Source organism: Rhinoraja longicauda, chromosome 6 (assembly GCF_053455715.1).
Source record: "Rhinoraja longicauda isolate Sanriku21f chromosome 6, sRhiLon1.1, whole genome shotgun sequence".
NCBI classification, from domain to species: domain Eukaryota; kingdom Metazoa; phylum Chordata; class Chondrichthyes; order Rajiformes; family Arhynchobatidae; genus Rhinoraja; species Rhinoraja longicauda.
The window spans coordinates 69801501-69815508 of record NC_135958.1 but is presented as its reverse complement, the minus strand read 5'-3'; the positions used below and the strand labels follow the sequence as shown (position 1 = coordinate 69815508).

The window sequence follows — 14008 nt, the reverse complement described above, 5'->3', positions numbered from 1 at the left end:
CTCCCCCGGGTCTCCCCACCCAACCCGCCCCGCCCCCTCCCCCGGGTCTCCCCACCCAACCCGCCCCGCCCCCTCCCCCGGGTCTCCCCACCCAACCCGCCCCGCCCCCTCCCCCGGGTCTCCCCACCCAACCCGCCCCGCCCCCTCCCCCGGGTCTCCCCACCCAACCCGCCCCGCCCCCTCCCCCGGGTCTCCCCACCCAACCCGCCCCGCCCCCTCCCCCGGGTCTCCCCACCCAACCCGCCCCGCCCCCTCCCCCGGGTCTCCCCACCCAACCCGCCCCGCCCCCTCCCCCGGGTCTCCCCCACCCAACCCGCCCCGCCCCCTCCCCCGGGTCTCCCCACCCAACCCGCCCCGCCCCCTCCCCCGGGTCTCCCCACCCAACCCGCCCCGCCCCCTCCCCCGGGTCTCCCCACCCAACCCGCCCCGCCCCCTCCCCCGGGTCTCCCCACCCAACCCGACCCGCCCCCTCCCCCGGGTCCCCCCACCCAACCCGACCCGCCCCCTCCCCCGGGTCCCCCCACCCAACCCGACCCGCCCCCTCCCCCGGGTCCCCCCACCCAACCCGACCCGCCCCCTCCCCCGGGTCCCCCCACCCAACCCGACCCGCCCCCTCCCCCGGGTCCCCCCACCCAACCCGACCCGCCCCCTCCCCCGGGTCCCCCCACCCAACCCGACCCGCCCCCTCCCCCGGGTCCCCCCACCCAACCCGACCCGCCCCCTCCCCCGGGTCCCCCCACCCAACCCGACCCGCCCCCTCCCCCGGGTCCCCCCACCCAACCCGACCCGCCCCCTCCCCCGGGTCCCCCCACCCAACCCGACCCGCCCCCTCCCCCGGGTCCCCCCACCCAACCCGACCCGCCCCCTCCCCCGGGTCCCCCCACCCAACCCGACCCGCCCCCTCCCCCGGGTCCCCCCACCCAACCCGACCCGCCCCCTCCCCCGGGTCCCCCCACCCAACCCGACCCGCCCCCTCCCCCGGGTCCCCCCACCCAACCCGACCCGCCCCCTCCCCCGGGTCCCCCCACCCAACCCGACCCGCCCCCTCCCCCGGGTCCCCCCACCCAACCCGACCCGCCCCCTCCCCCGGGTCCCCCCACCCAACCCGACCCGCCCCCTCCCCCGGGTCCCCCCACCCAACCCGACCCGCCCCCTCCCCCGGGTCCCCCCACCCAACCCGACCCGCCCCCTCCCCCGGGTCCCCCCACCCAACCCGACCCGCCCCCTCCCCCGGGTCCCCCCACCCAACCCGACCCGCCCCCTCCCCCGGGTCCCCCCACCCAACCCGACCCGCCCCCTCCCCCGGGTCTCCCCACCCAACCCGACCCGCCCCCTCCCCCGGGTCTCCCCACCCAACCCGACCCGCCCCCTCCCCCGGGTCTCCCCACCCAACCCGACCCGCCCCCTCCCCCGGGTCTCCCCACCCAACCCGACCCGCCCCCTCCCCCGGGTCTCCCCACCCAACCCGACCCGCCCCCTCCCCCGGGTCTCCCCACCCAACCCGACCCGCCCCCTCCCCCGGGTCTCCCCACCCAACCCGACCCGCCCCCTCCCCCGGGTCTCCCCACCCAACCCGACCCGCCCCCTCCCCCGGGTCTCCCCACCCAACCCGACCCGCCCCCTCCCCCGGGTCTCCCCACCCAACCCGACCCGCCCCCTCCCCCGGGTCTCCCCACCCAACCCGACCCGCCCCCTCCCCCGGGTCTCCCCACCCAACCCGACCCGCCCCCTCCCCCGGGTCTCCCCACCCAACCCGACCCGCCCCCTCCCCCGGGTCTCCCCACCCAACCCGACCCGCCCCCTCCCCCGGGTCTCCCCACCCAACCCGACCCGCCCCCTCCCCCGGGTCTCCCCACCCAACCCGACCCGCCCCCTCCCCCGGGTCTCCCCACCCAACCCGACCCGCCCCCTCCCCCGGGTCTCCCCACCCAACCCGACCCGCCCCCTCCCCCGGGTCTCCCCACCCAACCCGACCCGCCCCCTCCCCCGGGTCTCCCCACCCAACCCGACCCGCCCCCTCCCCCGGGTCTCCCCACCCAACCCGACCCGCCCCCTCCCCCGGGTCTCCCCACCCAACCCGACCCGCCCCCTCCCCCGGGTCTCCCCACCCAACCCGACCCGCCCCCTCCCCCGGGTCTCCCCACCCAACCCGACCCGCCCCCTCCCCCGGGTCTCCCCACCCAACCCGACCCGCCCCCTCCCCCGGGTCTCCCCACCCAACCCGACCCGCCCCCTCCCCCGGGTCTCCCCACCCAACCCGACCCGCCCCCTCCCCCGGGTCTCCCCACCCAACCCGACCCGCCCCCTCCCCCGGGTCTCCCCACCCAACCCGACCCGCCCCCTCCCCCGGGTCTCCCCACCCAACCCGACCCGCCCCCCTCCCCCGGGTCTCCCCACCCAACCCGACCCGCCCCCTCCCCCGGGTCTCCCCACCCAACCCGACCCGCCCCCTCCCCCGGGTCTCCCCACCCAACCCGACCCGCCCCCTCCCCCGGGTCTCCCCACCCAACCCGACCCGCCCCCTCCCCCGGGTCTCCCCACCCAACCCGACCCGCCCCCTCCCCCGGGTCTCCCCACCCAACCCGACCCGCCCCCTCCCCCGGGTCTCCCCACCCAACCCGACCCGCCCCCTCCCCCGGGTCTCCCCACCCAACCCGACCCGCCCCCTCCCCCGGGTCTCCCCACCCAACCCGACCCGCCCCCTCCCCCGGGTCTCCCCACCCAACCCGACCCGCCCCCTCCCCCGGGTCTCCCCACCCAACCCGACCCGCCCCCTCCCCCGGGTCTCCCCACCCAACCCGACCCGCCCCCTCCCCCGGGTCTCCCCACCCAACCCGACCCGCCCCCTCCCCCGGGTCTCCCCACCCAACCCGACCCGCCCCCTCCCCCGGGTCTCCCCACCCAACCCGACCCGCCCCCTCCCCCGGGTCTCCCCACCCAACCCGACCCGCCCCCTCCCCCGGGTCTCCCCACCCAACCCGACCCGCCCCCTCCCCCGGGTCTCCCCACCCAACCCGACCCGCCCCCTCCCCCGGGTCTCCCCACCCAACCCGACCCGCCCCCTCCCCCGGGTCTCCCCACCCAACCCGACCCGCCCCCTCCCCCGGGTCTCCCCACCCAACCCGACCCGCCCCCTCCCCCGGGTCTCCCCACCCAACCCGACCCGCCCCCTCCCCCGGGTCTCCCCACCCAACCCGACCCGCCCCCTCCCCCGGGTCTCCCCACCCAACCCGACCCGCCCCCTCCCCCGGGTCTCCCCACCCAACCCGACCCGCCCCCTCCCCCGGGTCTCCCCACCCAACCCGACCCGCCCCCTCCCCCGGGTCTCCCCACCCAACCCGACCCGCCCCCTCCCCCGGGTCTCCCCACCCAACCCGACCCGCCCCCTCCCCCGGGTCTCCCCACCCAACCCGACCCGCCCCCTCCCCCGGGTCTCCCCACCCAACCCGACCCGCCCCCTCCCCCGGGTCTCCCCACCCAACCCGACCCGCCCCCTCCCCCGGGTCTCCCCACCCAACCCGACCCGCCCCCTCCCCCGGGTCTCCCCACCCAACCCGACCCGCCCCCTCCCCCGGGTCTCCCCACCCAACCCGACCCGCCCCCTCCCCCGGGTCTCCCCACCCAACCCGACCCGCCCCCTCCCCCGGGTCTCCCCACCCAACCCGACCCGCCCCCTCCCCCGGGTCTCCCCACCCAACCCGACCCGCCCCCTCCCCCGGGTCTCCCCACCCAACCCGACCCGCCCCCTCCCCCGGGTCTCCCCACCCAACCCGACCCGCCCCCTCCCCCGGGTCTCCCCACCCAACCCGACCCGCCCCCTCCCCCGGGTCTCCCCACCCAACCCGACCCGCCCCCTCCCCCGGGTCTCCCCACCCAACCCGACCCGCCCCCTCCCCCGGGTCTCCCCACCCAACCCGACCCGCCCCCCTCCCCCGGGTCTCCCCACCCAACCCGACCCGCCCCCTCCCCCGGGTCTCCCCACCCAACCCGACCCGCCCCCTCCCCCGGGTCTCCCCACCCAACCCGACCCGCCCCCTCCCCCGGGTCTCCCCACCCAACCCGACCCGCCCCCTCCCCCGGGTCTCCCCACCCAACCCGACCCGCCCCCTCCCCCGGGTCTCCCCACCCAACCCGACCCGCCCCCTCCCCCGGGTCTCCCCACCCAACCCGACCCGCCCCCTCCCCCGGGTCTCCCCACCCAACCCGACCCGCCCCCTCCCCCGGGTCTCCCCACCCAACCCGACCCGCCCCCTCCCCCGGGTCTCCCCACCCAACCCGACCCGCCCCCTCCCCCGGGTCTCCCCACCCAACCCGACCCGCCCCCTCCCCCGGGTCTCCCCACCCAACCCGACCCGCCCCCCTCCCCCGGGTCTCCCCACCCAACCCGACCCGCCCCCTCCCCCGGGTCTCCCCACCCAACCCGACCCGCCCCCTCCCCCGGGTCTCCCCACCCAAACCACCCCCTCCCCACCCAAACCACCCCCTCTCCAGGTCACCCCACCCAAACCACCCCCTCCCCAGGTCTCCCCACACAAACCCCCCCTCCCCAGGTCTTCCCACCCAAACCACCCCCTCCCCAGGTCTCCCCACCTGTGTGAGTGGAAACCGGAGCGCCTGGAGAAAACCCACGCGGTCACAGGGAAAAAGTGCAAACTCCATACAGACAGCTCCCGTAGTCAGGATCGGACCCGGGTCTCTGGCGGTGTAGGGCAACAACTCTACCGCTGCGCCACCAATCACCTTGCTCGCTCTATGACATTACAGGTATGCAGTCTGTAGCACTGTGACATCTCGAGTGTGCAATCTTCTATGTTTCCACTGCGAAGGTGTGCTTTGCTCACTCTATTTCATAGAGTTATACAGCATGGAAACAGGCCCTTCGGCCCAACTTATCCATGTCGACCAAGATGTCCCGATCTAAGTTCCAGATAGACACAAAATGCTGGAGTAACTCAGCAGGACAGGCAGCATCTCTGGATAGAAGGAATGGGTGACATTTCGGGTCGAGATCCTTCTTCGACCATCATCTAAGTTCCACTTGCTTGCATTGGATCATTTCCCTCCATACCTTTCCTATCGATGTAGCTATTCAAGTGTCTGAAATGTTATTATAGTACCTGCCTCAACGACTTGCTCTGGCAGCTCGTTCCATATACTCACTGGGCTATGTGTGGAAAAGGTGGTTATTAAAGGCTCCTATTAAATCATTCCCCCTCTCAGCTTAAACTGATGGCCTTCTATTCTCCATTACCCTGCTCTAGGGGAAAAGGATCCTGTGCTTCTACCCTTCTCGCCGCCCCGGTCTTCCAGTCAAGTTTCAAGTCATGATAGGGCCACTAATCTATTACAATGCCTGAATTGCAATAATATTGCATCCTTTCCCCCCCCTGTCCAATCCCTTCCAATCTACATCTGAGACACCTCACATGCCCTTCTTTAATAACTTTCATTTACTAGGCCCCTATTCACTCATCATTACCATGGACATCCAGTCCCTTTTCTCCTCCACCACCAACACCAGGAACGTCTCAAGCCCCCCTCCCCCACCCCATTTCTTCCTTGAATAGAGATCCAACCAATTTCCCTCCAAGTGTTCCTGATGTGGGCTCTTGTATGTACATTGGTGAGACCAAGCGTAGGCTCGGCGACCGTTTCGCTGAACTTACACTTGGTCTGTCAAGGTCAACTGGATCTTCCTGTTGTCAACCATTTTAACTCTGCTTCCCATTGCCACGCAGACCTTTCCGCCCTGGGCCTCCTCCATTGCCCGAGTGAGGTCACGTGTAAACTGGAGGAACAGTACCTCGTATTTTGCTTGGATAGTTTAAAACCCAATGGTATGAACATTGAATTCTCCAATTTTAGTTAACGTACAAAAACCTCCCTTCCCTCTCTCCTTTCTCCCCGCCAACACTGACCTCCCTCCTTAAATTCCCCACCCAACTCCCTTCCCCTGAACCTTGGCTGATCTCCCACCAGTTTCTTCCCCCCCACCCCTCCCCAAAAGTCAGTGAACTAGCTTTAAAGTGGGGCGGCACGGTAGCGCAGCGGTAGAGTTGCTGCTTTACAGCGAATGCAGCGCCGGAGACTCAGGTTCGATCCTGACTACGGGTGCTGCACTGTAAGGAGTTTGTACGTTCTCCCCGTGACCTGCGTGGGTTTTCTCCGAGATCTTCGGTTTCCTCCCACACTCCAAAGACGTGCAGGTATGTAGGTTAATTGGCTGGGCAAATGTAAAAATTGTCCCTAGTGGGTGTAGGATAGTGTTAATGTACGGGGATCACTGGGCGGCATGGACTTGGAGGGCCGAAAAGGCCTGTTTCCGGCTGTATATATATGATATGATATGATATAATAATTATGTATCCCTCTTGGACTCACACCTGTCTCTATACAACAGTCTGCCTATCAGGGAACCCCCCTTGCTTGAGGTCATCTGTTGCCGGCTGTGATTTAACCTGCCTCTTTTCACTTCTGTTTTTTTGTTCTCCGCTCTCCCCCTACTAAAATGACTCTGAAGAAGGGTCCCGACCTGAAACGTCTCCTCATGTATGCACAGCACGGTGAAATTCTTTTGTACAACCCCCAAATGCACAGTTGCCATATTTTAGTGCCGTTTACAAAGAAAATTAGTAAGTCCACAGTCCACATGTTGGCAGTACTGGAGCTCCCCCGATCCCGGTAAGCCCCAGGCTGCAGCATGCCCACGAGCTGACGTCCCTCTCTTCACCCAATTTCTCTAGAGATGCTGACTGACCTGCTGTTACTGCAGCATTTTGTGCCTCGATCAAAGATGATAAACATTTGCTTTCTGTCCTGTCTTGGTAGGTTGTGTACAGGTTACCCAGTGCTGTGTGGCAAGTGGAGGTGCACAGGGGCGGAGAGCGGCTGTTTGTGCTATGTGACGATGGCGGAATATATAATGTTCTGTTAAACCAGAAGAGCAGGTAACAACATTTCAGTTATATGGTACCAATAATGGAACAAAGTTCCCAAGGTTCATAAGTTCACAAGTTAGAGGAACAGAATTAGGCCATTCGGCCCATCGTCTACTCTGCCATTCAATCATGGTCGATCTATCTTTCTCAACCCCATTCTCTTGCCTTCTCCCCATAACCCTCGTCACCCTTACTAATCAAGAATCTGTCAATCTCCACCTTAAAAATATCCATTGACTTGGCCTCTGCAGCCGTCTGTGGCAATGAATTCCACAGAAGGAATGTGAAGGTGGACTGGTTCCCAGAGGACTGGGGGGGGGGGGGGGGGGGGGGGGTAGAGGGGAGGGGAGATACTGAGCAATAGTCACCAAATAAACAAGGGGCCACCCCACAATATAAAATGCTAAAATATCTGAAGAAAGGTCCCGACCCAAAACGTGGCCTATCCATTCCCTCCACTCATTACCGATCAACACCCCCCTCACCTGTATCCACCTATCACTTGCCATGTCCCACCCCCACCTCTGTTTTCCAGCTTTCCCCCCAACAATGAAATCAGTCTGAAGAAGGGCCTCGACCCAAAACGCCATCTATCCATTCCCTCCACAGATGCTGTTTGACCCACTGAGTTGCTCCAGCACTTGAGAAATGAGACAGCACTAAAAGGAAAATCATTTGAGGCATGGTTGCTGGTTACACCACAGTTTGGCACAGCGGTAGTGTTGCTACCTTACAGAACCAGAGACCCGGGTTCGATCCTGACTGCGGGTGCTTTGTATATGGAGCTTGTACATTCTCGCCATGACCTTTGTGGGATTTTCCCCGGGAAGCACCAGTTTCCTTCCACACTCCAAAGGCATTCAGGTTTGTAGGCTAATTGGCTTGGTATAAATGTAAATTGTCCCTAGTAGGATAGTATTTGTGTAGTGATCGCTGGTGGGCGAGGTCTCGGTGGGCCGAAGGACCTGTTTCCATGCTGTATCTCTAAACTAAACTAAAAAGTGTAAGCTGAGGTGGACTGACGAATATGGTCTTGGCTTTCACTCAATCTTTATTTATCATTTTCAATATATGTAACCCTGAAAGGTGTGTGAGATATGATACAAAAGTTAGTGAGATGTAAAATTTCTGATTTCACAGACAAAAATATCGTCAAGAAAAATTAAACTTCTGAGTTTTTAAAATACGTTGAGCATTTTTCGAACAAAAATCTGAGTAAACTTTCTTACTAGGATTGTAAATGGGGAAGAGGGTGCAGTTGCAAGGAATGAATCGGAAGGAAAACAAAAATGTCTTTTGCAACAAAGCCAATCCTTTTAATAAAATAGTTTTGTATATTTTGAATGAGTTACTCCAGCATTTTGTGTCTACCTTCGATTTTTCCTTTTTTTTTCCTACACTTTTTATCCCAACTCCTCAACTCAATTCCCTTACTGATGCCAAAAGCCATATCACCTATCCTTTTTTCCCAGAGATGCTGCCTGACCCACTGAGTTACTTCAGCACTCAGCGTCTTTCTCTGTCCCTTAATCCTGCCTGCCTTGCCCTTCACTCTAACCAGGCTCAGGCCTCTGATCACATTTTCTTTGCATCACCCAAGGCAGTTTTGAAAGCTCTGATCCAAAAGAGCTTCTTATCAGCATCTCCAAAGTCAGATTTGTTTTACGGTGGGACTGAGCAGTAGGTGGGGCTGTAACTGCAGTGAAAGTTGTCCTGTTGCTGAATGTGATTTGTAATAAGCACACGTCGTAAGTAGTCAAGAAATTTGTCATCACTCGGATGCTTACAGTGTCTGCCCATGAGAGTTGAATTTGTGTCTGTTTTGGCTGCTGCTCTGGAGCTCAGCTCACTACTTTTATTAATCATTTTTCTCTCGACCCCAGTGTCCCAGTCTCTTCCCTGTACAGGGGGGGATTGGTGTCGTGTTTCATTTCTCACGTGCAGCACATTGCGGACTCTATTCCCTCTCCTGACCCATCCCTACTTCTCTGCTTTACTGCCGTCCCTCTGCTGATGTGGACTCTCTCAGCCTCCCTTGGTATTCTGCGAGGTATTCATTAAGGAACCAGCCCATTCTTCCGTGTGAACAGCTGTGTCACCTTTCCCGCCCCGCCCCCTCTCTCGCTGACCTTCCCCTCCATTGCACGCACGGGGACTAATCTCGCCAACCTCTTCATCCTGCCACCAGCATCTCCTTGGACGTTTCAGTCTCTCCCCATCTGCACTTCCCTCAGTAAAGCTCTGACAATGAGGGTGGCACAGTGGTAGAGTTGCTGCCTTACAGCGCTTTCAACGCCAGAGACCCGGGTTCGATCCCGACTACGAGTGCTGTCTGTACAGAGTTTGTACGTTCTCCCCGTGACCGCGTTGGTTTTCTCCGAGATCTTCGGTTTCCTCCAACACTCCAAAGACGTGCAGGTTTGTTAGTTAATTGGCTTGGTATAAGTGTAAATTGTCTCTGGTGTGTGTATGATAGTGTTAATGTGCGGGGTCGGTGGGGACTCGGTGGGCCAAAGGGCCTGTACCTCTAAACTAAACTAAAAACTGAAAAAATCCAAGACCTGAGTGTTTGAAAGCTTGATGGTTTGGAAGCTGTCTTGCTCGCAAGTCCATAATGTGAGGCAAGCTATCACTGTCCTGTCAAAGTCTATTCAAAGTGAGCTGGTACACAGTTCATTTAGCTAACTCTTACCCAATTCCGTTACATTATTGTAATTGCCGATGAGCTTCACATCACCAAATGCATCCATTAGGGTCTTCCAGGAGAACAAATATAACATTTGTTCCTTAAACTGCAGATGTTGGAATCTTAAAGCAAAGACCAGTGCTCAGCAGGTCAGACAACATCTGCGGAGGAAATGGACAGATGACGTTTGGGGGTCAGGACCTTTCTTCAGACAGATAGTAGTGGGGGGGGTGAAATGCTGGCAAGGAGAGGTGGGTACAGGACAAACCCTGGCAAACGATAAATGAATAATTCCTGAATTTTCACCTCCATTGGCAATTTCCTTCTGTAGAAAGACACAAAGTGCTGGAGTAACTCAGCAGGTCAGGCTCCATCCCTGAAGAACATGGGTAGGTGATGTTTCGGGTGGCGACCCTTCTTCGGACAACTTCTTTCCCTTCTCCTCCTCTCCGTTCGCACCCAAACCTTAATTTCCTGCATACTGTGACTGAGGTCCAGCTGTTGCTTGCGCTCATTTGAACCACGCTTAATTTGACCAACTGCAGACACTAACAACGTTTGCTGCTGATTTTATCACGGTTTGTTTTGGACGGTTCTTTTGCCATCAAGAGTTTCAGTAAAGTACAAAGGGCAGTTTGTCTAATTAACCTGGAAACCGGCAATCAGACCGTTGAAGCAAAAATTGCTTTGTTATGGCTTGTGTCTAGTGCTAAAATAAAATCACAGGAAATATAAGCAGGTCAAACAAACATCTGTTTTAGGAACAAAAATAACAAAGTACAGATCCTGAATAACATTCACCTGGATCCTGTTTTAGTTAGCGAGACAAAATGCATAATCCTCTCGGGACTGCTGGGCTTCCAGGAGTCCTCGGCCTTATTGTAGACTTTTGTCGACCTTCCATTGCTGCTATCTGCATCCAACACATTCCTCGGTATCAGTGAATCTCTGAGTTTTCCCTGCGATTGTCCTATTATCCGTAAAAACTTTGCAATGAAAAATGCATTTGAACCACTAATTGAGACACGGTTTATGGATCTGACCGCTGCATTAATTTTGATCGATGATCGTACATTGTAAATTTTGTTGCTCATTTTATTGGAATGTTCTTGTCTATATTTCCATGCAGCGGCAAATGTTCCCTTTCTTTTTTTGTTCCAGTGCTGCCAAAGCGGAATTGTCCCTGAATCCTTCCCAGTCAGGGGGTGACTCTGGCTGTAACGTGCCTCCTGTCTTTACGGTGGGTATCGAGCACTGCATTGTCAGAGACTCTACAGTCTGCTCCTTCATTGCTGTGGACAAAGAGATTGTGATGGTGACGGAGGAGGGGCGGAAATGGAAGATAAAGACCTTCGGACTGCCATCAGCAGACCGTCAGGGCCAGATGTGTCAGAAGATTGAGGAGATAGAGTTGACTTCTCATCCTAACTTACTGCTCTGTGACAAAAATCCCGAACTGACCCACCCACCTGTGTTGTGTTGCATTTATCCTCGCGTTGAAAACGAGCAACAGGGCAGTGAAGATTACCCCTGCCTTCAGTCGTCGGTCTTCAGCCTCCTCTTTAACGTGGATGCCAGCATGTTGTGTTCACCTGTCGTACTGTGTGGACTGTTGGACGGGCAGGTTTGCTTCTTGCCAGTGAAGTACACCCGACCTGAGGCCAAAGGTCACTCGTCTCGAACAACGGTCCTTCTGCACCTCGAACAGCCGGTGGCCTTTATTGGACTTTTGTCATTAAAACGGAAAATGGACGATGACCAGGATCGCCAGTCATCAGGGGCCAAGCCCCCGGTTCCCAATAGCATTGTTGTGGTCGGGAAAGATGGCAAAGTGGTGATCATCAAGTCCAGCCTTCAGATGGAGATGTGGGCTCCCAGTTTCGTTGAGTACCACGTTCAAGGCCCCGTCGTCAGTGCTTGTTGTCGCGCCAGTACACTTTATTACACCACTTGCTCGGACGTTTTTGGCGTTGAGTTTCAGTGTGGCGAGAATTCATCTTCTGGCAGGACGGCAGATATGAGGAGCGGTCACCCTGATGGAGACTTGCCCTCCATCCTTATCCCCATCAGTCTGAACATCTGCGGAGTTGTAGCTCTTTCCAGGCCTTCACCAACAGCCGAAGGTAATTGGTCTGGGCCCTTGCCCTGGTTTAGAGAGTGAGTCCACAGCCTGCAATGTTAACTCTGTTACTCTCTCCACAGATGCTGCCTGACTTTCACGATCAAAGAGTGCAAAGTAATTTGCATCAATACGGTAGCTCCAGCTCTTTCACATCGCTTCAATGTAGTTCACGAGCATTGAAGACACAAGGAACTGCAGATATTGGTTTACAAAAAAAAAGACACAAGGTGCTGGAGTAACACAGCAGGTCAGGCAGCATCTCTGGAGAACATGGATAAATGACTACCTGTATCCACCTATCACTTGCCAGCTCTGTCCCGCCCTCCCTCTTGACCTTGACCTTGACCGCATGTTTTTCTTTGGATCAGGTGACATTCAGTTAGTAGCACTGACAGAGAAGGGGAAAGTGATGGCCTGCACCTTATCCCCCTCACTACGTGAAGCCCCGACCACGAAGCTCCACGCAGCCACTGCAGGACAAAGCATTAAGGACCTTCTCTCTGGGATTAGCAGTGTCTCGGACAGGTACGAGCATGACCCTGGGGCTACTTGGGTTAACATATAAACGTTTGAAAACTTTGGGCCTGTACTTGCTGGAGTTGAGAAGGATGATGTGGGGGGAAGGAGAATCTCTGAAACCTATCGAATAATGAAAGGCCTATACAGAATGGATATGGAGATGATGTTTCCAGTAGTGGGAGAGTCTCGGACCAGAGGGCACAGCGTCAGAATAAAAGAACGTACCTTTAGAATGGAGATGGGGAATTTCTTCTTTAGCCAGTGGGTGGTGAATCTGTGGAATTCATTGCCATGGAAGGTGGTGGAGCAAGACATTGGGTATTTTTAAAGCGGAGATTGATTGGTACTTGATTAGTAAGGGCAAAAAAGTTACAGGAAAAAGGCAGAAGAATGGGATTGAGATGGAAAAAAATATCAGCCATGATCGAATGGCAGAGTAGGACTGAATGGCCTAATTCTGCTCCTGTGTCGTCCGACTTTATGAAGTGCGAGGTTGATCCTCATGTTAAAGCTTCCAGTTCTGGTTTTCTCAGAAGCACTAAGAAGTGCAGAGAGAAGCCGCTAGGTTTCATGTTTGCTTTGCTGAACTATTCCTAGATGTAGGCGACAGTGTCTCTAGCTTAAGGAGCTGTTCAACTGCAGAATGCCTGACCAACTTGAGCGGCAGAGTTAGGTAGCTTGTTGCTACTCGGCAGCTGGACCTGCGGTGAAGACGGACTCCAGCTGTGGCAGATATGCAGGAAGGGACGGGGGGGGGGGGGGGGAATTAAGACATGAAGTAAGAACATAAATTAGGGCATAAATTCACTGTATTCTCTTTCTCTCCTTCACAGAATCGCTTCTTTGAAGGGCATAATGCAGCAGAAAGACGCGGCCCTCAAAGGACTGAACCAGGTCTTCAACATCTGCTGCGCGCTGCTGTCCGGTCAGGAGAAAGGAACGGAACCTTCCGAGCAACCCTTCCGCTGCCGCATCACTGCAAAGTGGAACCGAGTTTTGCTCCAGGATTCGTTGGTCATCTCGTGCGTTTTGGAGAACCTCAGCAACTGGTCCCTGGAGCACGGGTGGTCTTTCTGCATCCAGCTCGTCACCCAGTCCTTGTCTTTGGCCAAAGGATCGGACAGCACGGCCTACACCTCTGCCTTTGCCATCGGCGAGCTTCCGCCCGGAGAGAAGATGGAGGTTGCAGTCCCCTTGAACTCCGGGCAAGACGGCTCTCTGCCGCTTCCTGTGTCTGTTCACTGCCTTCTCCATTACGACTTGAACCATCTCAGGGTGAGGACTGCTCGCAGCTGGCCCGCCTCACCTGGGCCCTCATCGTCTCCAGGACCCGCAGAACATGACGACATCTGCTTGCCCTTAACCACGCGCATCATTGATTTGTTAGACTGCTTGCACGTTCACAGTGGAGGAGCAAGTGAAACAAGGCCACACCTGAATCACAGACCTGCCCCACCAGATCCGTTGGAGATCTTCTTGCGTTCTGCTCTGCACTCTGAGAGCAAAGGCATTAAAAGCAACAAAATGGTCAATGGCTCTCTGAGTGGCCTGTTCAAGGATAGGACTGGTGGTGGGCTGTTTACAGCTTCCATCAAGTTGTCCTCTCATCTGATGGATGTCGCTCTGAAAGATATTGGCACAGGTGAGGAACTTTTTTCTCTTTTGAATGATGAACTGCAATATTTGTTGCTTTTAACTTTGTAATCCCAGAAACTACCTTCACACACTGGGTTTCCATGGACT

General features: G+C 58.7%; 1 protein-coding gene across 5 annotated transcripts in view; it reads left to right on the top strand.

Moving 5' to 3' along the window:
• faap100 (FA core complex associated protein 100) overlaps positions 1-14008 on the top strand; it is a 29678-nt gene that overhangs the window by 456 nt on the left and 15214 nt on the right. For all 5 annotated transcript variants that reach the window (XM_078401276.1, XM_078401275.1, XM_078401279.1 and 2 more), the window contains exons 2-5: positions 6829-6947; positions 10786-11747; positions 12115-12271; positions 13099-13907. In XM_078401276.1, the coding sequence (XP_078257402.1) occupies positions 6829-6947; positions 10786-11747; positions 12115-12271; positions 13099-13907 (2047 nt within the window). The remainder of the gene's footprint in view (positions 1-6828; positions 6948-10785; positions 11748-12114; positions 12272-13098; positions 13908-14008) is intronic.